Here is a 26,150-nt window from a genome sequence, read left to right as displayed (position 1 = left end):
GTTTGTTAATCTTAAATCACTTCTGTGATTTGAGTTACTGTATATCAAATGGATGTGAACTTTTGCTATTTATTTATCTAATTTCCAGAATATATATTGTCTCCATTCCTTGACTACTTGGCCAGTTGAACACAGGTTTCAGCTATAACCATTCATCCACAGGAATGAATCCATTTCAGATGCACTTGTCACCTAGGGCTAACCTTTCAAACCTGCTTGGGAAATGTGCTTTACTGGTAATTTGGGGCAAAAGACAGAAAACAAATAGAATGTGTTAATTTCTACGACATCCTAGGAAGACAACATTTTTGAGAATGCTCTGTAATTCCAATTATGAAAGACTGAGGAAAAATAAAAAAGTGTGGTGAGAACCCCAAAGCTTCTTAGTTGCAAGAGACCTCAACAAAAAAATTTGTAGAAGACTCTTGAGTGTGTATGTGCATGGCTGCATAATGTAACAGAAACTGAAGAGAACAGTACTGCGGAAGATATTAATAGTATTAAAATAATACCATCAATACAAGAATATTTAGTTTTTCCTACTGGGAGAAAGATTAAAGGGACACTGTCCTGTATTGAACCCCATCACTTTCTTCTACCTGCCACTGCTAGCCTTATGCTTGCGTTGCCAGATGTCCATCTCACCAAGTTTGGGAATAGCCTGCAAAATCCCTGCTGGCAGCTACTGTGCTGGCATGCAAATACATGAGAAGCCTGTAATCCCTTTAAGTGTTGGGAAAACCTTTCCTTATGGAAATGTCTTACATGTTGTAAGAAGTTCCTAGGTGTTCTCATGACAGTGTGTGAGGTTTCTACTGCATTTGTTGCATTATGCCTCCACTGCATATCACTATTAAGACAGAATAGCAAAGACGTATCTCAGAAATGTTTTAAAGTCCTGCTGGGAACAGACCCCAGAAACCCTCAAAAATGTAACAAACAACAAGGAAAAATTGGGGGGGGGGAAGAAAAAAAAAAGAAAAAGAAAAAAATGTCACTACTTCAAGCAAGATTCCTTTCAAGTTTGTGCAGCAACACCAAGATAGCACCAACAGACTGCAAGTGCAGACAACTGGATTTCCTCCATGCTCAAGTTTCTCATCCAGGCACTGTTATTTCAAAGTAGCTTTCAACCAACATCAGCACACTGGAAGTTTGTTTCTCCATAAGATGTCAATGAGGTTCGTGGAAACTTACGAGATTATTTTACCATGGCAATACATAAATCTTTACTAAAACAGAGAGTGACAAAAGGGGCTAAACTATTGCTTTTTCTTTGCTGATGAACACCTATATTCTTAACTCCAGCCACTCTCTCGTTTCTGGTACCACATCTCATGCCACAGACATAGTCTCTGCAACAGAGAAATCTAGGATTTTTTTCTTTTTTCCTACAAACTCCTTAATTAAACAGTTTACAAATGCCTTGAATCAAACAGCACCCATTCTGTAAACCTGCTATGACCAGACCTGCTCTGCTCTTGTCTACACATGTCCTGCTGGCTTCCTTGTCACCATCTAGCCTCTTCAATGCAGAATTGTACTAGATGGAATTTCTTCACTGATTCATCACTAGTCTCCCTCCGGCCTTGATTTCTAATAGAAGCTAGCAGTCACCTAAAGGAGAAACATTTGACAAAATTGTTCCACTGTATTCTACAGGCAATTGTACTGTTTTCCCACTGTATCCACTAAATTGTAAAACAAATTTTCACTGGGTAAAACTCCCACACTTCATCCATTTTTCATATCACATCTTGCCTTTCAGATGAATCTGAAAACTGCCCTTCTGAGCCATTCTTACCACCAACAAAATAGGCTTAACAACAATAATTTTCCCAGAGCAGAATCTTGGATTTAAGCTTTTTTATTTACTTGCTGATAGTATGCATGGACATGCACAGTTTGTATAAACATGGACTCTCCAAAGATCGTTTGTAACTCCAACTGGTTTTGGCAAGTGGCCCTAGAATGTTGGCACTGACCTCCAACTGAGTTACCTCTTTGCTCACTATTAAACAGAATAGGGATTGCTTTCAAAGGTCCTTAAAAAAATACAGTTCCATCACACAAAGGGCTCAGCTCTTACATGATCTTCGCTAGTCAATATCAGGTTTATTCTTGCAGAAAATGAACAACCTCCCTGGGAACTATATTTTCAGGTATTAAAACACAAACTTTACTATGTACATTCAATTCCTCCCATAATTCACTAGAAACACAGAAGGGACATTTTGCTTCAATGTTGCAGCAGTTCCCGGGTCCTTTGAGAAAACCACTGCCAATGTTACATTCCAATGAGATAAATCTCAAATCCTTCCAAAATGGACAAGAGCTTGGCCTCTGGCTCATTCCACTTGTTATTGGAGAAATGATATAAACTATATCCTGATGTATGCACAGGCCCATGCTGGAATGAAGAAAAAAAAAAATCTCAAAGAGATTTTGTTTTCTGAAAGAGCAGTCCTTACCACGAAGAAGAAACAACCACAGTAATCTGCACTCCCTCAGAATAAGTGAATCCACTCACTGTGTGCAGCATTACACTGTTACAGCTCAAACTGCGCAAGTGTCTGCAACTCCCAGTGCAGCCACTTAGGCTAGAACTAAATCAACCACACGTCTTTTGTATCAGCTTACCTAAAGATCCCAGACAAACTGGAAGCCAGGGACTAAACCAGGTATTAGGTCAGGGGCTGTAGCTAATACTGAATAGACTCTTGTTAAAACATTTTGACTTGTCAGTGGAAATCAACGCTGTGTAATGGAGCACAGAGTACTTCTGTTGACAGAGCCAGTTCTCCACAGCCTGTACATAACTAATGCAGTTCTCTGGCTGGAGGCTTGGTAAATTTGGTAGACTGTTGCTACTGGAAAGCACCCATCAAAGTGGAAATGAAGTAAAACTTTCATGACAAGCTTCTTCCATTAATTAAAAATGTAAGAAACTACTATATTAGGTTATTTTTAAAGCACTAGAATGCAATGTTCTACTTCACATTTTAATGTAAGATACACCGCTTACTCATGGATACTAAATCAGTTTTCCAAATGAAACCCCTCTGTGACAATCCCCAGTTCAATACCAGAGACTCAGAAGAAGATACAGCACAAGCACAGTAAGTCCATTTGAGCCACATTCTTGCAGTTACCACCTTTGTGGTGTCCCCCCAGTAAAACAGAGACTACAGTTTATTTACCTTTATCCCAGGGAGTCCAGGAAGCCCAGGAAGACCTGGTTCACCCTATACAGGAAAATTACATAATATTACAGACATTATTCAGTTATGTTCACTATCCCGTTAACACTCCTGTATATTCTGTAGCAAAATAAAAGAGCATAGATGACTGCTAGTCAGTTCAAACAGGACTCATATTTTCAAAATGAGTGACTTAAATGCACAATTAGTAAGAGTCATGTTAAAAACTTAAGTATCTTCTGGGAACCTTGGATATGAAGATGACAATGATGTTGAAAATCCATGTCAGAAAAGCCAAAAATGAATTCACTTTGGCCTTCATCAAAAGTGAAGGAAAGAAGCAGCATTGGTTCATTTTACATACTGCCATTTCAGTTTCATACTTATGACAGATGTTCAAATCTCTTATATTTTCAACTCTGAGCTAGGTATTGTGCTGTGTAACTGTCTGGTCTAGTTACCAAGCAATTCAGAAAAGCTTGGTTTAAATCGTGTAATTCAAGCAGGACTGCCTAATTACAAGTGAGCCATCATTTTTATAGAGCTATCCATAGCAACATTTCAAATTGAAATTTTTCTGTGAATTTACATAGTGTCATGAAGGGTAGTAGGAATGTAATCTATTGCTTTGCTCAGAAACACCTTTCTCATTTGAAATTGCAATGAAAAGACCTATTGTACTGCATTTGCATGGGTAATTTTGTAACAGGAATTGAAAACTGAATGTATTAATTTTGAAATGAAGTTGATATTAGTCTAAGACAAGGATGACAACATTTGCACAAATGGTCATTTTGAGATATCAGCTAAATGGAAAGATGTTGTCTAGGGAAATAAAGATGATGGAAAAAAAAAAAAAAGAGTAGTAACATGTGAAGAAAACATTCTTTTAAAGGCTGGATATTTTATTTTAATACAGAGATGGATTCTGACCAGTACCTTGTATCTGAATATTCCCTAAACTTTCTGGAAGCTCAGGTCTGAACTCTGAAGCCAACTTTTACTTTCACACTGAGTTGAACTATATACCAGATTTTGTACACTCCTGAGCTCTACAGTAATCCTGTTTTTAGCTCTGTGGCTTGGGCTGGCTCATGCAGCTTGTGCTATTAAAACATTTTATATGCATGTGTATATGCACACAGACATCTTCAGACAGTCACATATACGTGTTTATACATACACAAACATAAACACGTATACATAATACAGATGTTCATCAAACTACAGTACCCCAAGACTGTCTTTGAGGCATTAATATTAAATAGACTAGAAGCAATAAGAACAAAATTACATTGTGCCACAAACTGAAAAACACAACAGAGGGTTTGGAAATCACTTTACCAAATTCAGTGATTTTTAAATGTTATAGAAGGATCTGATAACAGCTTCTGTGTCCATTTCACTTTCTCCAAAATTTAACTGTTCACGTTGCCTAAAAGCACAGGAAAGATTCCAGTTTCAAAATATTAACTATAGAATTAGATGAAAGAATAGACGCTAAGATACTATTTTCAGTAGTCACTATTATTTCTTGATATGTTGCTTAACACTTTTGAAAGCAGAAAATGGGTTGTCACTCTTGCAACAGAATAATCCTTTAGAAGGCCTTCACTGCACTCATGCCTGACAAAATGCTCCAAAACCCTACTCTCTTGTCTTTAGATTACTTGAGTAGCCATAAATACCACACTACAACTGTGATCTTTTCTCATCTAATTGTGGAAGAACTACATTTTTCTTCTAAGCACAGTTTTGAATAATTATAACTGATAATCGATTAGTATGGCTGCAGTAGGTCACTGTTTAGTCTTGGGACAGAGCTAACCCACGTAGACCCACACATAACAAGCAGAAAGGATCCAGCAAAACCAGTTCAGAATCACAGTAATCTGAAACAATTAAAATGCCTCTCAAAGATACATTAAATGTGAAGCACAGTGAAATCACCAATACTTCACTAGAATATGTATTGTAGATTAATGCATAATAATTTCTTTTCTAGACCTTTCCTGATACTGAGTATGATCTATAGGAAGAATGATTTTTTAAGAAACCAAGGCTTGATACTGACTCCATTTCATCATGCTCAGGTTGGCAGGGCAGGTTGTTCTATCACCTCTATAATACATATGGTCCACAACAGCCTTGTCAGGCCTTTGAAATACTGTCACATTTCATTTCATGTAAATACTATTCAGGTGGGCAACTCAGTATTTATCTGTTGTTAGAAGATGGATAAAGAATAACTGGAAGAAGAGGAAGAAGTAAAATATAAGGAAGGAGGAAAGATACAGGAAGGAAATAGGAATGGGACACAGCAGGGGCAAAAGAACTGAGATTATGTACAAGGCAGAGACACGTCTCCAGTTGAAAAAAGGGTTTCCCACCACCTGTGGTGGAGTGAATTAGTCCCTGCTAAGCAGAGGGCAGAACAGCAGACATGGGGTACCTGGCTGAAGGAGGCACTCTGAATTGTGGGAGCTGCTGGTTTGGGATGGGGACACAGTTGTGGCATACTGGAAGCTTGTGAGGTGAAGTAGAAAGAACACATTAAGTGCCCTTTGGTGTGAACAACAAGCTGAGACTATGGAGGGTCTGAATGGTGTATCTTTCACTTACCTATGTTACCTAAATTAAATCAAACCTGATGCCTGGGGATGGAGATCCAGGAGCCTGCTGATAAATCACTGCTAGTTTTGTGTCCATGACAGTCAGTTAATGAGAGTAGGAATCCTGACAGGTTCTTAAGTGTATTTTGTAGTTTATTACCCAAGCAAAGCATACACTGCAGAATGCACACACTGAATGAATCTGTGGATTAAATGGCTTTAAGCTGCTTTGATTACCTTTCCTAATTAAATCTGCATTTTATTAAAGAACTGCATTTGCAACCATACGAGTCTTTGTTTATTCTGTTATAATCAATGACAGTTGTAATTTCTCAGAAAAATCCTTCTTATTTTATTTTGTACTTATATGCATTTTGGAGTTCCGCTTAGTTACCAGATGTTCTTGAGTATTAAAAAATGGTTGTACTGCCAATCACCAGATAGAATTTTAGCTCTTGGCTGGCTGGCTGGAATACCTGATAGCTCAATTGACAGCTAGACTCTGCTCCACTCTGGCAGCAATGGGTAATTTTCAGTATTATAAGAGGCAAGAATGGTGCTGAAGGCTCCTGAGGGAATCCAAGTACAGCAAAACAAAAATATGGTTGCCCCATCATCTCTTCTTTTTGTTCTTTCACCAGCTCTCCTAGCAGGACCTGCCTCCTACCCTCATGAAAGGCAGCTGATGGCACAGCATTCACTGTGTTTGATTTACTGCGGATTCAAGGAGGAAGTGCCCCAACTTCAGAGGGCATCGTGCAGAACAGAGTCATTACATTTCCTGCTGGACCTTTACTTGGATAAGCAGCCTCAGCTACGCAGCACCCAGGGGAATTTCTTCCCCTGGAAGGAAGAACAGAGCGGCAGCAGAAGAACATTACCTGGTCTATGTCCTTCCAAACATACCATGTGCCTCTGACAGTTTGATTCCCCTGAAAGATCTCTGTGAATGGGATTCTAGTCAACACTGATTTTCTTCCTAATGAGATGTAATAATTCACCATAGTCTGAAGGTTAATATTTAGTCAAACATGCAAGGTTTACTTGTGATCACTTAAGGAGCAGAGCCGTTCTTTGTTAGTCTCATCAGCTGCAATTGGGCAAGCTTTCAATGCCAGAAGTCTGCTATGGCTAGAAGAGGAGGTGGGTTGTTAGAATATTGCTTTTCATGCTAGTTAGTATCATCATTCCTGTGCTTTTAAAAACTACAATATGGTCATACACCAAACGCGCTCAAGCCTTTGGCTGTTAAATTGCATTGCCTTGGGATCATCCTAGCAGGGATAAGTCCCACTGGTAACATCTGTGTAACATTGTTTACCACAAATCCAACAGAGAGGAAAAGGAAAACCAAACACTTCCAGCTAATACCTTTTGTCCAGGCCGTCCAGATTCACCAGGTTCACCCTAAAATAAAAGAGATGAAAGAAATGAGATTCCAGAAAATGAATTAAAAATAGAGCTGGGAAAAACTATAACGTTAAGGGTACCCAAAATGTCAATGGCACTACAAATTAACACAGATCAACTACCTCTCTTTCCCCTGTAAAACTGCTTTAAAACTAAATTACCTTAATTCCTGCAGCAGAAGAACCAGGGTCACCCTGATGCAAAATCCAAAAGAAATAATCACACTTATTACATACACAGTCTTTCAGGAAACACGCATAACAAAATATGCAAGAGTATAGCAAGACTATATAGCAAAATAACCATATAGCATGATTACCTGTTCTCTGTGCTGCTACATAGGAATTTACTCAAAGAATTAAATCAGTGTGATGCAGAAAAGGAACAGTATTGTTTTCAAGAACACGCAGAAGATTAAGTTTCACTCATCCAAACAGCATAATAGTTAATCTCAAATTTCACAACTAATAATGTAGAAGTAATAATTGCAGACTTTGTATAAATGTGCTTCATCAAGCCAGAAGATGGAATGTTTTTGACATGGCTAAATAGCTGATATGCATTAAAAACAATTTACTGCCATTTATAAATAATATGGGTAATCTTTTTGACCTAATTCTACAGATGGCAAGTGCCAGGTCTCAACTGACAAAGCTTTTAGTGCTAATGAAGGTTAGCCTTGGAAAAAACCCCCAGTGACCTATGCATTTATCCCCATTACCACAGGTCATAGCTTTATTTCTACAGCTCTTCAGCATATTTAAGCTGATAGTTTAATGCAGTTGTGTTACACATCACATGATGAGAGTGCTGCAGTAATTTATGTATTCAGGAAAGGTCTCTGTTCTGAAGAGGCATCTAGCACTCAAAAAGATGATCGTGTTCTGTTGTGTTGACTGGATTTGTTAGGAAGTTAGGAAGGGCAAAGGGTCAGTGAGTGACATGGCCAAGGAAGCCAATAGCCCCAGTTTTGTACAACTGTCACAGGATCAATAAAATTCTTGTACAGTCACTTTATTGCCTTTTTTTTTTTTTTTTCTTAAATGCCACACCAAACAAAAATGGAAAAACCTAAACTAAGGAAAAGTTTGCTAGTCACACTACAGGCTGTTGAAGATGGCTATAGTGCTTATATTTCTATTACTATTCATTATTCAGAATAAATTGTGATTGTTCGTGGAAAGCAACACAGTGGCAACTTCCAGCTCCCCAACAGCCTGCTAGTGATTTACACAGGTTATCAGAGGAGCCAGTACTGCAGCCCATGCTAAAGATGCTTAAGTACACTATAAACATTTAATGTCCTCTGCATTAAAATACAAACAGGGGATACCCGTTCCTGATGGTTTGATGAAGCCAGAGGAAGTGTTCTGTGAATGTTATAGTTTTAAAGTTAGTTTGGGTATGGGGTCTTTTTGGTACTAGTCTCCTAAAAATAAATGGTACCACATAACATGCTCTTTGAAGAAAAGGGGTAGATTTCCTGTACAGAGTTACTGCAGCTCACTCTTGTGTGAAAAAAACCAAACAAACAACAAAACAACAAAATAAACAAAAAATCAGTTTTATGAAGGATTGATTCATGTCTGGAAACCTGAGCTGCCTCATTTTGACAGACATGCATGAGTGATACTGCTGATACCCCTTACAAGTATGTACAACTGCACAGCCTCAAGGACTTTTTATAGCTATAAAGTGGCAAAGCAACTGGTAAGAGACATTCACCAGTTAAACATTTTAAAAGGTAATGATGGATATGGAGAAGATATGACACATTTACAATCCACTTTCTTGAAATAATTAAAATTAATAGGGGATTTTAAAAAAAAAGTGGTACAGCATGTTCTCAGTTCTCTGATGAGTCAGACAGTTTAGAAATGAAGAAACTTTAGCAGGGGAACATGCACATAGAATGAAGAAGCTTGGTAGCTTTTAGGGACCAAGGCTACAGTAGAAGAGTAGAAGAACTCAGTTTGGCATTGACACTGTCTTCATAGTAGGATGATTCAGCAAAGATGGTTTCTTTCTTAAGTCACAGGTCAAAAAGTAGGCCCCCAAGTCTGTATTTCTGAGAGCCACCAGGTACAGCAGTTCAGAAAACAAAGCTACATTAACTGCACAAATAGCAACCCATTATTGAACTAAGTCTAAGGCTATTGTTACCTACTGCTCTCTCACCATATAGATGTAAATTTAGTATTCATTTCACAGAAACATTATTTAAGCTTTTAAAGATTTTTTTATGATTTGTGAACTGTGAATTAAACTTTGAGTGCTCATCTGGTAGTGAAGTTCCATAACACATCACATGCCTCAAGCTTCCAGAGCTACCCAAATACAAGACACAAGTTATGTAGTAGGGAAAAACTATAACAGAAAATAGGTATAAGTATAATACATCCATCAGGCTGGCTGTGCAATTTGCTAGAACCTGATTTCATCTGCTTCTTTTAAGACAACAAACAGTTTTTTATGTTAATCTCCTGGCCCATAGAAAGCACCCAGTGGAAAATATAGAAGGAATGCTACTTTGAAACCCTTCATTGTAGCAGGGTTTATAGTTAAGGTAAGTTTAACTGCCTCCTCTAGATGACAATGACATCGGTAAGGGAACTGCAGAAACATTACAGAAAAAATATAAATAAGAAATACAGAAAAAAAGTCAAGGCTACTTTGTAAACATGTTAATAAAATGTGGCTGAATTAGTAATTCTAATTTCCTCTAACACTTACATGAGAAGGGATTGATGAGCAAACTCATGCTGACTTTATACAAAATGATCATAGAGCAAAAACTTTCCCTTCTACTGAAGAGCAGAAAGAATACAATCCTTGTTAAGTAGTACAAAAGTAATGTAGTAACACCAAGTTTGATGCTTACTCTTAATTTATCTGTCAAAAGGTTTCCTACAAAGTGCTGTTTGCAGAGCTATCTACCAGAAATGTTAAGCTGCAGCTCTCCTAGAAGATCTGGATCTTTTTTTCTGAGTGGCAGGGAAAATGGAGGAAAAATAATGAAAGTCAACAAAGTCACAATTCTGCTCACTCTGTTCTAAAAATTTGCGCAGTGGACTCTAGCCTGTTACAGTTAATGCAATGTACTCCACACCAACAGCATATTTTTTCATGTCACCACCCCACCTCTGAAACTTACATGAAACCTGGAAGAGATGGAAGACTCCTTTATTACAAAGATCAATGAGTTTATCACTTTTTTTTTCAGATACAGCAATGTAAGTGTCCTGATGACTTATACTTTCCACAAACTGAATCAAACTAGATCGAAAAACTGTTCAAAGTTCACATAGCAATATTTAAAACATTTTAAGTGGAAAGAAAGTATTTACCCTTGAAAAGAGGGAGAGAACTTTGTATTTCCTTAAACAAGCTGGGGAACGTGCAAACTATGGACTGCAGAGCAGTGTAGGTATTCTAGTGCATGTTAGCTGGCATCAATTGATAATAACTGATTAAGAAGAAAAGCAACAAGTGAAGCTGCATTAGCCAGAGAGATTATTAACTCCGCATTTACTTGTTCCAGGGCTATCTATCTATCTGACTATCTAACTGAACAACAATGTCATACTTGCTAAGAGTTTATATTCTTGAATCATATAAAACTGGATCAAGATGCTGTTACGGGCATACGTTGTCTAAGTAACTAAATAAGGTTTTTCAGACTTTAATCTGGGTTAATAAGCATGACTGCAAATGAAGTATTATTTAAATAAACTCTGGGAATCAAGTAACTTGAATATTCTTAAATCTAATTTAATCTATCTCTATTTTTAATTGCTGATTTTAGAATATGCCCCATAAAATGCTTGTGTTCTTGAAAGCATAGCTTTACCGTATCCAAATGGATAGGACCTGAGAGATTTACATGTATTCCTTACCAGCTTGACAAATCTGTCATAAATTTCTCCTTCCATTAAACTGATGTGATTGTGTTATGCAATTACACATATGAGTACAAAAAGAATTTTTTATGCTTTTGCTCAAGTGTAGTCACTGAAATGAATGTTTTAGAAGCATGTGAGTTCCAACGTGATGGCCACAAGAGATCATTATGACAGACTCTTCTTCCTGTGGAACATGGAACACAGGTTTTGCTCTGACTGCTGAAGACTATGACTTGGATAAGCAATGCACATTTCAAAACTCAAGTTCAATTATTGTTTGGGGTTCTTTTGTTTGTTTGGGGTTTTCTTTGCAGTGACACAGCACGAGTCTCACATAAAATAAATCAATCAAAACTAAGTAAAATACATTTTTGACAGTATCTACTTTTTACTAACTTCTGTGACATGCTAGTATTTCACAGCAATGAACTAACAAGGTATTAAGTAAGGTTATTGCTGATGTCACCTGGCAAAAAGCTTTAAAATGTAGTCTATATCTTGAACTCTCCACTTAGAGGTAAGTTACCTATCACCATACTAGATTTGTTTGGTCCCTCTCTTGGAGAGGAACAGAGAAGGGGAAACATGAAAGGATATATCAGAAATAGCTATAACTCAGCAGACGTGGTTCCAGTAGTCTGGCAGACTGTGACCAAAGTTTCTGTATGATGTGAATTTCAGTAGGAGTGCTAATTAGAGACATGCTGATGTATTCTGCACCAAAGCTGCTGCTGTGTAAAGTTAGGAATTTTATCCTTAATTGGATGGAACAGTGATGTTTTTTCTGCTGTTCATAAAAACAAACTCAGTCAAGTCACTCAAAATCTTTCAAAAAAAAACAACAAACACCAGTTTAAAATGCATTTTTTTTCTCATTATCATTATCTGGTTATCCTGTAAGCAGACCTAAAGCACACATCTTTTTTCTCTCTTAGTAAGCAGTGTACCTTTTCTCCTGTGTCACCCTTAGGTCCATTTTCTCCAGCATCACCCTATAATTAAAATACATACTATATTTTAATGATTTTATGTAAGAGCACAGCATGCAGAGAAGAGTCAGCATTCCAAAATTATTAGTAACCTAACGTTGTTAATCAAGTAGTCAATCTTTCTATGACATGGTGAAGAAGCGTGGTTTATATCGATGCTATGTCTTCCATACTCTTCACTATAACTGTAAACCCTTTCAGAAGTGCTCAAAAAGCCCCCACAAACTATCAAATAACTATCTTCCTGTTGATGTAGTCTACAGACTTCCCCAGTTCACTGTGGTTTAGCAATGAATTAATGATTTCATGATGATTCAGCATTTTAAATTACCACTATGTACGACTTTTTCCAACATGGAGGCATTCACCTAAATGCATCTAATCAAATTTGGGTGACAGTTACACAATTACAATAGTTTTTGTCAGGATTCTCAAGTAAATTATGGCATATACTCTCTGAGTCCAAATTCCTTCATGAATGATTCATAAACTAAAAAAAGCTTCACTGAATACCACTCCTCCAAAGACCTACCAAAATGATAGTTATTTCTATATACATTCTGTAAATTGTTGTTAAAAAAAGTTATATTCAGATAACACTTTTTCATAGTTGGGTAGACATTTTTCTACCTTAAAAAAAACTTGGTAAAGAAACATTTCAAAAGATTTTCTATAAAAAACCCTGTTTCCATTTATAGTCATATAATCCAGATTACACCAAAAAGTCTTTGTTATACATGAGACTATAGGCCAAAAAAAATTCCTGTGGGACTTGAAGTTCATGTAAAATGGAAGAAATATTTAAAATGCCAAAAATATTTATAAATGTTAAAGGTAAGTAGGCTAAAAACATTCTAGCAGGCCTTGGTTGGTAGCAGTATTAAAATAACTTTTATTAAGTATCTATCGTATTGCTCTGAAAACCTTAATGTAAAATTCATTCAAAGGACTTATAACAGGGACTATTTTGTATATCACAGTCACTGACACAATGGGAACTAGCTAACAATCTAGCAGCACTTTTAACTAAGGACTTGAAGAAACATGGAAACACAAAACAGTAACTGTTAGGTATGTCATCCCATGTTCATTCAACATGATAAAGCATATTGAGGGCATTTATAATTATGTTTTTTAGGAAAAGACAAAGGATGATTATGAAAAAATCATTATTTTAAGTAACAGAAATTTAGTATATCTTAAAATTTGTAGTTATCCTTTTGTGTCTGAAAATAAAGAAAGGATTACTGAGGTTCTTCAACAAATATGATTTTAAACAAAGTAATGATTTAATGACAAGAGACTCCCAGTTACATATTTCTACGTGTGGGGTATACACTTTCAAGAGTCTCATGAATTATTATTATGATGTGCTTTTCAAAATGTGAAATGAATTGCCTTTGCAAAGCATGCTTCCAGATGCTATTACATGAATTTACAAAGATCTGGAAGTGAAAGTCAATTGGTAGCTGCACATACACAGGCAGACGTTTCTCAAGAGCAAATTGCACCTGAATACAAGCAAATTGCTTTTTAAAACATGTCTCAGTGTACTTGCAGAAGATGAGGTTGTGTACAGTTCCTCTCAAACTAAAGCTTATGTCATTTCTCAAATTGCCCTTGTAGAGATGCAGAAGCTTGACTCTCAGTGTGTACTCTCACACCAGTGCTCCTGCTGGCTACTCTCCCTGGAAGACTAGAATTACACCCAAGTTTTGCAGACGAGCTTTTTCCACCCCCTCATCTTGTCCTGGTGTGACTGCGGACATCAGAGGAGTGACTTCTCGCTAACTTGCTGCAAGTTGGAGCACCATTAGCATACCATTTGTGCTGCTGGTGCCTCTCCAGACAGCCTATGGCCTAAAATCATTGAGGGTAGATTCCTTTGCTCTTCCTTAAACTCCAAGAATGGAGGACTCCACTTCTGGTACACAGATAACTGGTTACCCATACATCATTTAGAGTCTATGTAGCTATCACTCTGTTACCTAATTCCTCTACTCTGCACAGGTGCCAGAGCATCAAAACCAAGTTATGAGAAATGTGTGGATCTCATTCATTCAGACAAACTCATCTTTTTCTGAGACTAATCACAGTTCAGATTAGTTGCACAGCTGCTCAATAACATATAACCACATAACCATATAACACATAACCACAGCTCTCTGTGACTAATTCCACTGCAGTAATCGCAGATCACTAACTTCTATTAGTAGGTATTATCTGACACTAGTAAAGGCTGCACAATGCTGCTCTATTTTTAGGTAGTAACCATATTTATTTATTTTTAAACTTGGCATCAGTTGTAATTCTCCAAGCAGTTCTTAAAAACAGAATCACCACAAAGGAAGTGAAACATGTCTCACCTTTTCTCCTCTTTCTCCAGGGTCACCCTGATGAAAATAATTGGAGCAAAGAAGTAATAAGTTACTAACACAAGCAAAAATCAAAGTTAGTATTACTATAATTTGCAAGTCAACCAGTAATAATTATGTCAGTACTGATGACATTGCCTCAGACAATAAAATCAAAAGCAAATCTTCAATAAACAATAAAATGTGTAAATTTAATAGAACTTAACACACAATGTATCTTAGACATAATTTTAAAAGCTTAATGATTTTCATGTAAAGACTTTTCCCCCCCATTTTGTTCTAGATTAAACAATGACAGGCATATGTCTTTGTAAAGTGGCCTGCCAGGACCCATGTGACACCTACATTTGGTTCTCCTTATTTTGGGAATGAACAAAAGAAAAACCCAAAGTTTGACTATGAGGTGAAAGTCTTATATTCTGTTAATGGCTCAGAAGGCTCCTCGGGAGAGACAAAATGCTTCAAATGTCTTGAACTAATTCATAACTGATTGAGAGCAAAGGGCCTTCAGTGCTCTGTACATTGTCTGTAACAAAAAGATGGCTTATAGCCATTACTTTTCAAAATTATAACTTGCTTGACAAACTGGCTCAAGGGCAAACGCTCTTTTGCACACCAGCATGACCCTGACAACTCATCTCTGCATTTCTGGCTCAGAAATGCATTCTGGCTCAACCTTGCCCCTTCTGATGGCTGGCAGTCGCTAGGCAACTCAAAGAGTACAGCTGTGAATATGAATTAAGCATCAAGTGCCATAATTTGGTTTCTGCAGTATACAAAGTAAGAATAGGTCATGCTCTCAAATGGTTTGTTTTCATTCCTGATGGACAAGCAGCCAGTCAGTAAATATAAAGAGCCTGCCCTGCATGTCTGTCAGCAGCAGTGTGATGCACAGAATCAGCTGAGGAGCACACGTGCACCAAAGACACACGCTCACAGCTGATGGGATTAGAATTTAGTATTACCCGTTCTAAGAGGCCCACAGATCACATAATCTCAGACATGTTAAGCTTTCTTTGAAATGAAGTAATAATATGCTTTATGCTCTATTTTACTTGTTCAATATTAAAATGTTAGAACAAATTATTTAACAATAAAATAAGTGCCAACAGGCATTCTGATGTAGCAAATACAGGCTTGAGACATGCTCCTAGTGAGGCTTGCTGCCAACTTCTATAATAGCAGGATCAGCTTTCAAGACTTAACCCTGACATTTGTCAAACAATTGACCACAGTAGCTCTTGAAAAGAAGCCTGAAACACATTGTAAGAAGCATAAACAAAGCCTTTCTAAAAAGGTCCCCAAATTCCCAAACACTTACAGGCATACTGCATTCACTTGGCAGTGGATTCATATGTGTCAGTGCCACTGACTGGAATCACACATGCACAGCAGAAGAATATGCTGCTTTATGGTGAATTGTGTAAAGCTTCTTACAGCACCAATCACTCAAGGGAGCAGATCATTAAAAGCCAATCAGAATACAAACTGAAGTTGGAAAGCATGACTGCCATCTATGCATGCACTCACATACTGTGTGCTTCTGTTTTTAATCCATTTTCAATACCAACCTTAAGCCCCGCCGCTCCCTTTTCTCCTGCTATGCCAGGCAAACCGGGTTCACCCTAAAGGCAAAGAAAACGAAAGAAGGGGTTAGGAAAGACATGATGAAGAATATTAACAGCATTTCACTGACTGTCTCATATTGGGTAAGTAATGATTAACAAAAGTTAAAAATACTCTGTGGATATGCACTCCACAGTTGGGCACTAAAATGCCGTATTTAATCAGTCAGGGTGGATTAATTCTAATTAACTCCTGTATGGATAAGAAATAATTTTACTGAAAGTGGTGGAAATACACAGATGTCAAACTAAACAGAAAACAGAACACAGAAGTGTAGCTTCTTGTTCTGAAAAGCTGGCCCATTAGCCCTAACACCATAGTCTTCCCAGCAAGGCTGACAACACTTTGCTCTTCCGTTCAATTTAGAAACACTAAAAGAAAGGCTCATCTTAAATGATTTTGATGTTTGTGCTTCTGGTCTCGTATGGAAGGCAGATAATGAAGAAAAATGAGAATGGGCTATTTCAGACATGGAAGAGTTTGGAAGGACAGACAGATTGTTAATTTTTTAACTACACCTTGTCTATTTTTCATCTTCTTATACCACTGACTGAAAAGTAGATTTAAAAGATTTGAAAATTTTCAGCATTACATCAGTGCTTCCGATTTTGCGTTTGTTTAATGGATAGTATATATATCCTTCCACAGTTCAAGGAGTCATAAATAATTTTCACATGTCAGCCAACAAATATGTATTATTTACAAAATTATTTTCTGCCCCCCAAGTTTAAAACAATCAAACATGCAAAACAAACAAACCCAAAACCAAACCAAACCAAGCCTTTAAAGACATTCCCTAGGGAACATTCCCTAGTGTTCCCAGACTTATGGAAAAAAAACAACAGTTTATTTTAGGTAAAATGATAGAGCAATGGTTAGACTTTACTGGAAAACAACCAGGAGTGATGATGGAAAACCTTCTGCAGAAGCACATCTAGTTTCACAAGGAATACCTATCTACTTTGGTAACCCTCATGTACACAACTGTATTGCATATTAAATGATATCCAAAGACAGAATTGAAAAAACCAGCAATTAAGTTCTTTTCTAAGCCCTTTGCTATGTTAATATATTAAAAATCTGTACAAGTCAAACACAATAGCTGGCATAGTAAAGAAATTAGAAAATAATTCATATCAGAAACTCAGTGGACAGTATTAAAACTTAGTAGACATGATAAACCAACACTCTACTCAAAAGTTACAGAGGAGCTAAGATAAAGGCTTGTTTCAAACATAACAAAATGTACCTTCCAGTTCTCTAGAAAAGCATTTCATTAAAAAAGGACTTTTTCTTACTTAAACAGTCGCATTTGAATCATAGATACATATAAATGCTGATTCTCCATGAAAGCAGGTTCCATTCTATTTTTAAATTAGGCAGCAGGACCAACAATTACATCTTAATTTCATCAAAAGTTGGACTATTTCAAAATATACACACAACAAACCTTAGAGGCTCTAGTGAAGCTCTAGTGAGGTATTTTTCAAGCCAGAGAAAAACTGTTAGGTACCATTTAAATCACAGGGAATTAAATAACCCTTTGAGTCAGCCCTTTCTCAAGGCTTCTTTGTACTACGGTAGCTCTAAGGCTGATATAATAGCCCAGGTATTTGAGATATGAGTGGTCAGGATTTGAAGCTGTTGGAGATTAGGTATAAATGTCCTAAAGGATTGACCTAAGAGGCCCTTGAAGAAAACTGCCAGTTGACAAAACGAAACAGAAGGAACCAATGAATTTGCACTTGTTTCTCCTCATCCCCACACCTCAAACAAATATTTTTTTGTCCCCTTCATTTTAAAACAGCTGCTGTCGGCTGACACTTCCAGGGGCTTTAATCTGTAATCAAAGGCTTGAAATCCCAAGCTTGCACTTTCCTCCCAGGTTTACATATTGGTGCTGTGAATGCAGAGGTACTACTGTGACAAAAAGGCAACTGCAAAAATGGGACAAAAGAATTTTCTCATTTTCTCTGGAAAAAGTGAAAATCTCAGGCTGTCACCTAGGCATAGTAAATGCTTATTCATACCAACAGTCTAATTTCTGACCTATATGTGACTTTCCTGTGGTCAACACTACACTTCTAGTACTTTAAGTACTAGTCAGAAGCATTAGCACAGCAGAAACTAGCTCTGGGAAAGGGAAAGACTGAAGGCAAACCTAGAATGACAACACATAAATGACCTTGTGGCTTTATGCTTTTGAAGTGATTATCCTTCTGTTTCTAACGGCCAGAAGAGGGGCTAAAGTAATTCTCAGTCATACCTACAATATTCCTCTCCCTATTTTAGAACACTACTTTCTTGTCCATATAAGGAATCAGGGAGTAATGAGATGAAACAAAAACGTATAGCACATAAGCTACTCTATATCCTGCCCCTGGTGAAAATTCCCAGTGCACAGCAGAACAAGCTTTGTGCCAGGGAGCTTCCCTTTTTCACAGTGCATGTCTTGTAGGTGTGGCAGTCTGGTTTTATGTGCTGGTATTTTAACAATTCCATTAAAGCCTAATATCAAACCCCCAAACAAACCACAAAAAAAACCCACCCCCAAACCCCAAAAAAGAGCAAAGCCTTGAGACCTCCCATCAGTTAAGAAATTCCAGAAGTAGTCATGGAGTAAACCAGCAGCTAACACTTTGAAGGAGAGTAGATTGGTAGCTCTTCTCTTGCTATACACTAAAATATTGTGTTATTTTAGGAATATCAGTCCCAAAAGAAGATTGATTCTTTGCATGAAAGTAATTTAAAACATTTCTGTTAGGAACTAATTACTTACCTTCCATTTAGTTACTTTTAAAAAATATATATTTATTTATTAATCAAAGCATATACTAAAACTGGAGTGCAAAACTCTGTATGAGCACGCTTCGGCCCCACAGATTAGTGTTTTGGAGATGAAAAAAAACAGCTGCCCTTTAAAAGGCCGACGAGCTTTACAAGTGCTGTTCAAGGAGTGATGTGTGCAAGGGAAAGCTAGTCACTCAACAATGCCACCTGATGCAGTAATTTGAATTAGAGTACTTTTCAACTCGGTAAAATAAAAGAAACTATAAAATTAGATCCTTAACCTTACAGTTTTTTTACATTCACCAGGCCATGGATAATGTCTGTCCTGACTCATATTGCAGTCTCTCTCAAATAGCACTGACAGCAAAGGTGTCAGGTTGCAGAAACAATTGTCTTATGCACATCTTCTACCTTTCAAATTGAGACAGCATCATTTTATTTTATTTTTTTTTTCATAGAATGGTTCAGGTTGGAAGGCACCTCTCAAGATCATCTGGTCCAACTCTCCCTGCTCAAGCAGGGTCACCTAGAACTGCATGCCCAGGACCATGTCTAGAAAGTGTTTCAGTATCTCCAAGGATGGAAACCCTAAAGCCTCCCTGGGCAATCTGTGCCAGTGCTCAGTCACCCTCACAGTAAAAAAAACCCCAGTGTTTCCTATTGGGAACCTCCTGTGTTTCCATTTCTGCCCATTGCCTTTGGTCCTGTCACTGGGCACACTGAAAAGTGCTTGGCCCATCCTCTTTGAACCTTCCCTTCAGGTGTTTGACCACACTGATGAGATTCCTTCCCCCTGAGCCTTCTCTTCTCTAGGCTGAACAGTCCCAGCTCTCTCATCCACTCATGATAGGAGAGCATCCCCTTGGAACTCCTCCCTGAAAGGGATGGACCGTGGGGAGGTATGAAATGTTTCAGTACTCAGTTTAAAGGAATTGTCACTAGGCCTTTCTGCCCTTCTCCTGCATTCCTGTTCTCAGCTAGGCCACACAACAGAAGCTGTGTGGTGCAGTAAACATCATGTGGGACAAACATAACATACCATTACAAAAATAAATTCTCCCTTCTGGCATTGAGATGGGCTGTGATTTCCACATACTGTCTCAGCAACGTGGGGCTTAACTGACACCACGATTGACAGAGGAATAGTCTAGTGGGATACCATGCTACCAGCACCATGGTATCTGAATATACTGTCTACCAAAGTTTTACTGTACTTGTAAAAGCAAATACTGCATCAGAAATACTCTTTCAGGAGCCATTAACTTCTGTCTCATATAAAGTTGTATTCTCTTGCCTTTGAGTAACTGGATCAACCTCAACAAAAGGATTCTGTTTTCATGACATGACACACTACACAAATACACTACAAAATCACAGAAAATGCTAGAAAAGCTGCCTTTTCCCAAATTTCATGTAAAAAGTACGTAGCGCTATAAGGTAATTTTATAGCTTCTTGTCTACTATAGAAAAGGACGCTGCCACTAGAAGCTTTTGTAAGCACATTAAGTCCCTAGTTACTCACCATCGGCATCCAAATTTATTCAGATCCAGTTTGCTGAAATCACAAATGGTCTCAGAATGATGGAAATGAAAATTTTCAGTACATTGTTCTTTCACTTATCCCAAGTCAAGCAGCTTTGATGATCACTTACACAGAAGAGTGCTGCAGACTCAGTGAGAATATTTTGCTGTTGTTTATATGCTATAGAGAAATGGCAGGGTCCTCATCAGTGGAATAATGATGGTGAATTTTAAAACAGATAAGCTGCAATGTTGTTTACTGTCAGTAACAGGAAAGCCTTTAACATGTTACAGGAACTAACCTGTGGATAGCAGCTGCCATTGACAGCAATTAAGTTCCACTAACCCCAAATGCCCTGGGGTTACAGGCACTTTGGCTCCTCCAAAGTAGCAGCACTCTAACAAAGTAAGCTACTGTCACTACTGGCATGAATTAGAAAGAAGACTGTTCCATGAGCAAACTGCAATGTCAATCCTTGATTAAACATATTATGTATAAGATCACCATTACCTATTCAAAACCTTCTGATAATTTCCAGAACTGGCTTCAACAAAATGCTCTGAGACTCAAAAATGTTTGGACTTGTCTTCTAATTGATATCCAGTAGCAGGGCAAAAAAACCGCTAACATGCCAAGAATATACCCCATCCAGCCATTCAATTCAGAAGTTTCAGATAATTCAAAGAATAACCAGAACACCTTGGTTTGAGTCCTGACACTCTTAAGCCTATATTAACTTGATAACTGTATTAACATTGATGGACGTTCTCTGTCTTTCCTGTATTCAGGCAAGGAACATCCTTCAGCACCCTCCCCAACAAATAGGCGTAGTAAATTTCCTCAGATACTCTTGTTGAAGGGGCAGTCTTAATGCTTACACTGAAGTGAAGCTGAATTTGATGAGCATTCAAATGTGTAGGGCACTGCTAGGGCTCTGCTGTTAATACAAGAAAAATCTGTCAATAGGAACTCAAAACCTTTTTCAGAAAAGGTCTGAAAATGCATCACCCCACTACAGTCCATATCAAAGGAGTCAAAGCAGTTGAAAGCATGCTTCTTGCTGGCGTGCTCTGTGACCTGGTGGCATATACCTTCATATCAAGAATTAATCAGCTTAAAATAATGTGGATGGAGGCCCTAGCTTTTCCTGCTCATGACAGAAAAACAGCCTAAAGTCTGTTATGATACAGGCTTGTTCTTGCTGAGATGCATAAGTCTGTCTACACCAGCTGGTTGATATCCACCTCACCCTGAGAAGAAAGGCTGTCAGTAATGCCATATTTTTCAGTCACTAGAATGTAATCAATTTTAAGGATAAGGAAATACAAGAGGCCCCCAAACCTAATCCAGTCTAATTTTACTCTAAAATACATACGCGAGGAAAGAAGGGGGAAAAAAAGTGGTTTCTCAGACATTTTATTGTGATTTCCATTTCAAACCAGGGTTGAATTACTTCCTTTCAACTTGCTTTTCACCCTCCTCAAAAGCACCTTAAAATTGTTTATTTAAGGACTGGAAATCTCTCCTGGCCCATTCAGCAGCTGAGATTAAGTGGAAAGACCCTTCAACAAGACTAACTGGCCTGCAAACCTATCTGAGAAGTTGTGAACTACATTGAATGATGTTTCCTTTCTTTAAACTACTTTATTTGAAAAAATGTTAACACACACATTCCTTTCTTCATTTCTCTAAAGAAAGGTGATAATATTACTTTCAAAATGCATCTCCTACATAGTACAGTACACTGTGATGGGGAAATACATGTAAATTACAGTTGCAAGAAGCATGAAGAAAGCAACAAAAAATGTGCACACACAGGTTCTAAGTCTACTGATAAGAAGGGAAATATCCTGACCACACATTCTCTTCTCAACAGACCCTTACCAAAAAAATAACCAAACTAAGTACTATGTGAGAAAAAGCATTCTGTGGAGTACAGAGTGAGGGGTTTATGCACTCCAGACAAACTCCTATGTAAACATAGTGTTAATCGTACAGACTCCAGAAACTGGGTTCCTTCAGGCCAAATACAATCCTTACTTAGGGAAACTCACCTTTTCTCCTCGTGTTGTTGCTGCAGTCACTGGGAGTCCTTATCTAATCAGTACCATTTAACAAATACCAGAATATGTATTCTGAATGTGCACAGTTGAACTTTCCAATAACCCCTCTGTGGTTATTTCAACATGATTAAAGTAGTGGTCTGATACCCATAGATCATTGCAACCTCCTATCTCTGCAGGTATAATCCTTTTTCCTACTATTTGAGTGTCTGAGGACCTCTTGCCAGGGGCCAAGAATCATAGATCCATAGAGGTTGGAAGGAACCTCTGACGAACATCATGTCCAACCTCCCTCCTGCAGCAGGAACACCTAGGGCAGATCACACAGGAACATGTTCAGACGAGTCTTGAAAGTCTCCAAAGAAGGAGACTCCACAACCTCTCTGGGCAGCCTGTTCCAGTGCTCTGCCACCCTCACAGTTAAGAAGTTTTTCCTCATGTTGAGGTGGAACTTCCTGTGTTGCAACTTGGTGCCATTTCCCTTTGTCCTATCACAGCGCACCACTGAAAAGAGATTGGCCGACTCTTGACATCCACCCTTCAGATATTAGCAGACATTAATAAGGTCTCCTCTTCGCCTTCTCTTCTCAAGACTAAACAGCCTCAGGTCTCTTAGTCCTTCCTCGTATGACAGGTGTTCCAGTCCCTTAATCATCCTTGTAGCCCTCGGTTGGACTCTTTCCAGCATATCCCTGTCCCTCTTGAGCTGGGGAGCCCAGAACTGGACACAATACTCCAGATGTGGTCTTACTAGGGCAGAGTAGAGGGGGAGAAGAACCTCCCTTGACCTGCTGGCCACACTGTTCTTAATGCACCCCAGGATACTACTGGCTCTCTTGGCTGCAAGGGCACATTGCTGTCCCATGGATAACTTGGACCATAAGGTCCTTCTACATGGGGATGTGTTCTAGCAGGTCAACCCCTAATTTATATCGATGCATGGTGTTTTTTCTCCCCAGGTGCAGGTCTCCACACTTCCTCTTGTTGAACTTCATTAGGTTCATCTTTGCCCAGCTCTCCAGTCTGTCGAGATCTCAGTGAATGGCTGCACAGCCTTCAGGTGTATTAGCCCATTCTCCCAGCTTTGTACCATCAGCAAATTTGCTGAGGATACACTCTATCCCCTCATCCAGGACACTGATGAAGATGTTGAATAAGACCGGGCCCAGTACTGACCGCTGGGGAACATCACTAATCACAGGTCTCCAACTCTGCACCATTGATCACAACCCTCTGGGCCCAACTGTTTAGCCAGTTCTTGATACATCTCGATCCAGAAAGAAAGGGAAGGTTATCTCCCCAAGCATCCTTCTAGGAAGCAACCTGCTACAGGTAGAGCACAACATTCTGCACAGGAAAGTGAGCACTCAGAAAGACTCCCTTGCTATCTCAGAAGTCTTCTGTCCACCCCAAGGACAACATCCTTTTAGCTGCAGGTATTATTACGCAGCTCCTTTCCACTTACTGCTCTCAACAAGATAAGCAGAGTGTGGCTATAGTTTCCCAAATCTAAGAACAAAGAAGGTAAATGTCCTTGAAAGACTACCTGTAATGTTTCATGGGATTTGGTCTAAAATAAATAAATGTGTAAAGTTTTTGGCAATGATTTTGCTGCTACACTTAATACAAGAAAAATCTACTAGTTAACACTCCTGCAAAAACATGTGGGTCATGTAAAATTACACTTACTCTAATATCTAGAGATTGTCTAAGAGAAGTGGTTCATATGTTAAGGGATTAGAAAATTGTTCTTACTGCACTCAGAATTTATGATCTCATTCCCAGACCTATTGGTCAGACTTGTCAATCGTCTCCCCTAATCTGCTATTTCAATTAAAAAAGAAGGGAAAGGAAAAAAGGAAAATTATAGGTACACATATAAGATTGAGATGACCTAACTCTATTATTCAACTGTTTAAGGAGAGAGAAAAGCTAATTCACTGCTGACATTCATCGGCTGAAAAATATTTCAGGAAAGCATTCAGACACAATTTTAAGCATGTACTTAACATTCACTGCCTTTAAAACCAAGAGAAAATATTAACTTGGAACTTAGTGCACTGCACATGCTGCCATTTGACAGAGCAAGTTCTCTGATTAAAAGGCTACCAAGACAGTAAGGCTTTTGTAGAGCCTTTTAACTACCTAACTTCTAAAAAGGGGATGACTTGCATCACACATTCAAGTAGAGTTCAACTATTCTGCAAATCAAGATGAATCTGTATGAATAAAGGCAGGAGTGCCAGCAGTCAGCTCACAGTACAGCCCAACTCTTAAAATTACCACTCTGGTCTTCATTAATATCTTCTGTGTCACATTGCACTGAGAATCTGTTTTTTTCATAGAAACTGAAAGAACAGATCTTTTGGTAGCAAAATATTAGCATGGGAGTCCTAGGCCACACTATACTTCATAACTTTAGATAAATACTGCTTCCGTTTATTTCTACCACTAGTTCCAAGCTAGCAGAATTTGTTATATATTTATTAAAAGAGAGATCAACATTCAATTTCATATGCATAATATTATATTAAAATAATACATTCTCTGCACAAAAGGACATGCTTGCTAGTCAGTATCAGCCAACATCTGTGAAAACAAACAAAAGAATGTGACTACATTTTATTTTTATCTCTATGGGGTTTGTCCTGGTATTTAGACTTTAGCTTAGTAATTAATTTTTCTTTCTTTTTCTTAAAGGTCAAAAGTAAAATAAATATAATAATAAATATAAAACCCATAAAACCATAAATTAAGAATGCTAGGAGCTCTTTTTAAAGCTCAATTTAAAGTTATAAGCAGCATTTAAAGACATGTTTGCATTTTCCCTTAATGAAAAGCATTGTATATTTCTTTTCTTCCCTGTGAAACATGACTGCAGGTAAGTCTACGTGATCTTGTACCATCTTGCCAATACCAATTAAAAAAATTCTATGTGTCCCAAAAGGAAACTTTAATAAGAAGGTAAGTTTTACACATTTGATATATTTGACTGATTAAATGAACATCTGTATTCTGTGTTCATCTGAATGAAGATTTCTTGCTAGAGTTTGCGTGATAATGCTCTTAAGAGTAAAGCTCTTGGATACAAAATATGAATCATCAGTTCTATTGTATTCAATGTGGTCTGCAACTTCACTATGTCCATCTTCTCTGCATCTTTCTGCATATCCAAAGAAAACCACGCTACAAACCATGTCTTTGGTGGCTTTTCACTCTTACTTTGGTCACAAAAAATACTTGAATTATGTACAGCAGCAGCAGTGGTGTTGGCAACTACTGTCTGTCAGTCACGTTGCAACTGAATGTAGTTATAAAATATGAAGGAAAACACCTCAGTTCTCAATGCAAATTTGTTTTGTAATATTTTCTCGTATTTTCTTGTGTGCTATACATAGCTAATTCTGAATATTTTTTTATTTTGTTGTTCCACAATAGTCCTAATACTCTGAATATTTAAAAAATAGGCTCCTAGCATTATCACTAAAGCGAAATAACTTATTATTAGCTCATTTTTTATAAACACTGTCAAAATACCTGTCTAATACTGCATATGACAATAATAGAAACATTACATCCTTTTCGTTAGGAAAGAGGAATTAAAATTAAATTATTTGAAACATATTAGTGCTTTTATTCCTCGGGCTTTTGGGGAGGGAGG

At 37.8% G+C, this 26,150-nt stretch overlaps 1 protein-coding gene across 1 annotated transcript in view; it reads right to left on the bottom strand.

The window, feature by feature from the left end:
- Positions 1-26,150, bottom strand: part of COL25A1 (collagen type XXV alpha 1 chain) — a 322,787-nt gene that overhangs the window by 50,182 nt on the left and 246,455 nt on the right. The window contains exons 13-18 of the mRNA XM_051616887.1: positions 16,060-16,113; positions 14,480-14,506; positions 12,072-12,116; positions 7,384-7,416; positions 7,184-7,219; positions 3,201-3,245 (exon numbers count right to left, since the gene is read on the bottom strand). Coding sequence (XP_051472847.1) covers positions 3,201-3,245; positions 7,184-7,219; positions 7,384-7,416; positions 12,072-12,116; positions 14,480-14,506; positions 16,060-16,113 — 240 coding nt within the window. The remainder of the gene's footprint in view (positions 1-3,200; positions 3,246-7,183; positions 7,220-7,383; positions 7,417-12,071; positions 12,117-14,479; positions 14,507-16,059; positions 16,114-26,150) is intronic.

This window comes from Apus apus, chromosome 4, assembly GCF_020740795.1.
Source record: "Apus apus isolate bApuApu2 chromosome 4, bApuApu2.pri.cur, whole genome shotgun sequence".
Classification (NCBI taxonomy): domain Eukaryota; kingdom Metazoa; phylum Chordata; class Aves; order Apodiformes; family Apodidae; genus Apus; species Apus apus.
This window is presented reverse-complemented; position numbering and strand designations above follow the sequence as displayed.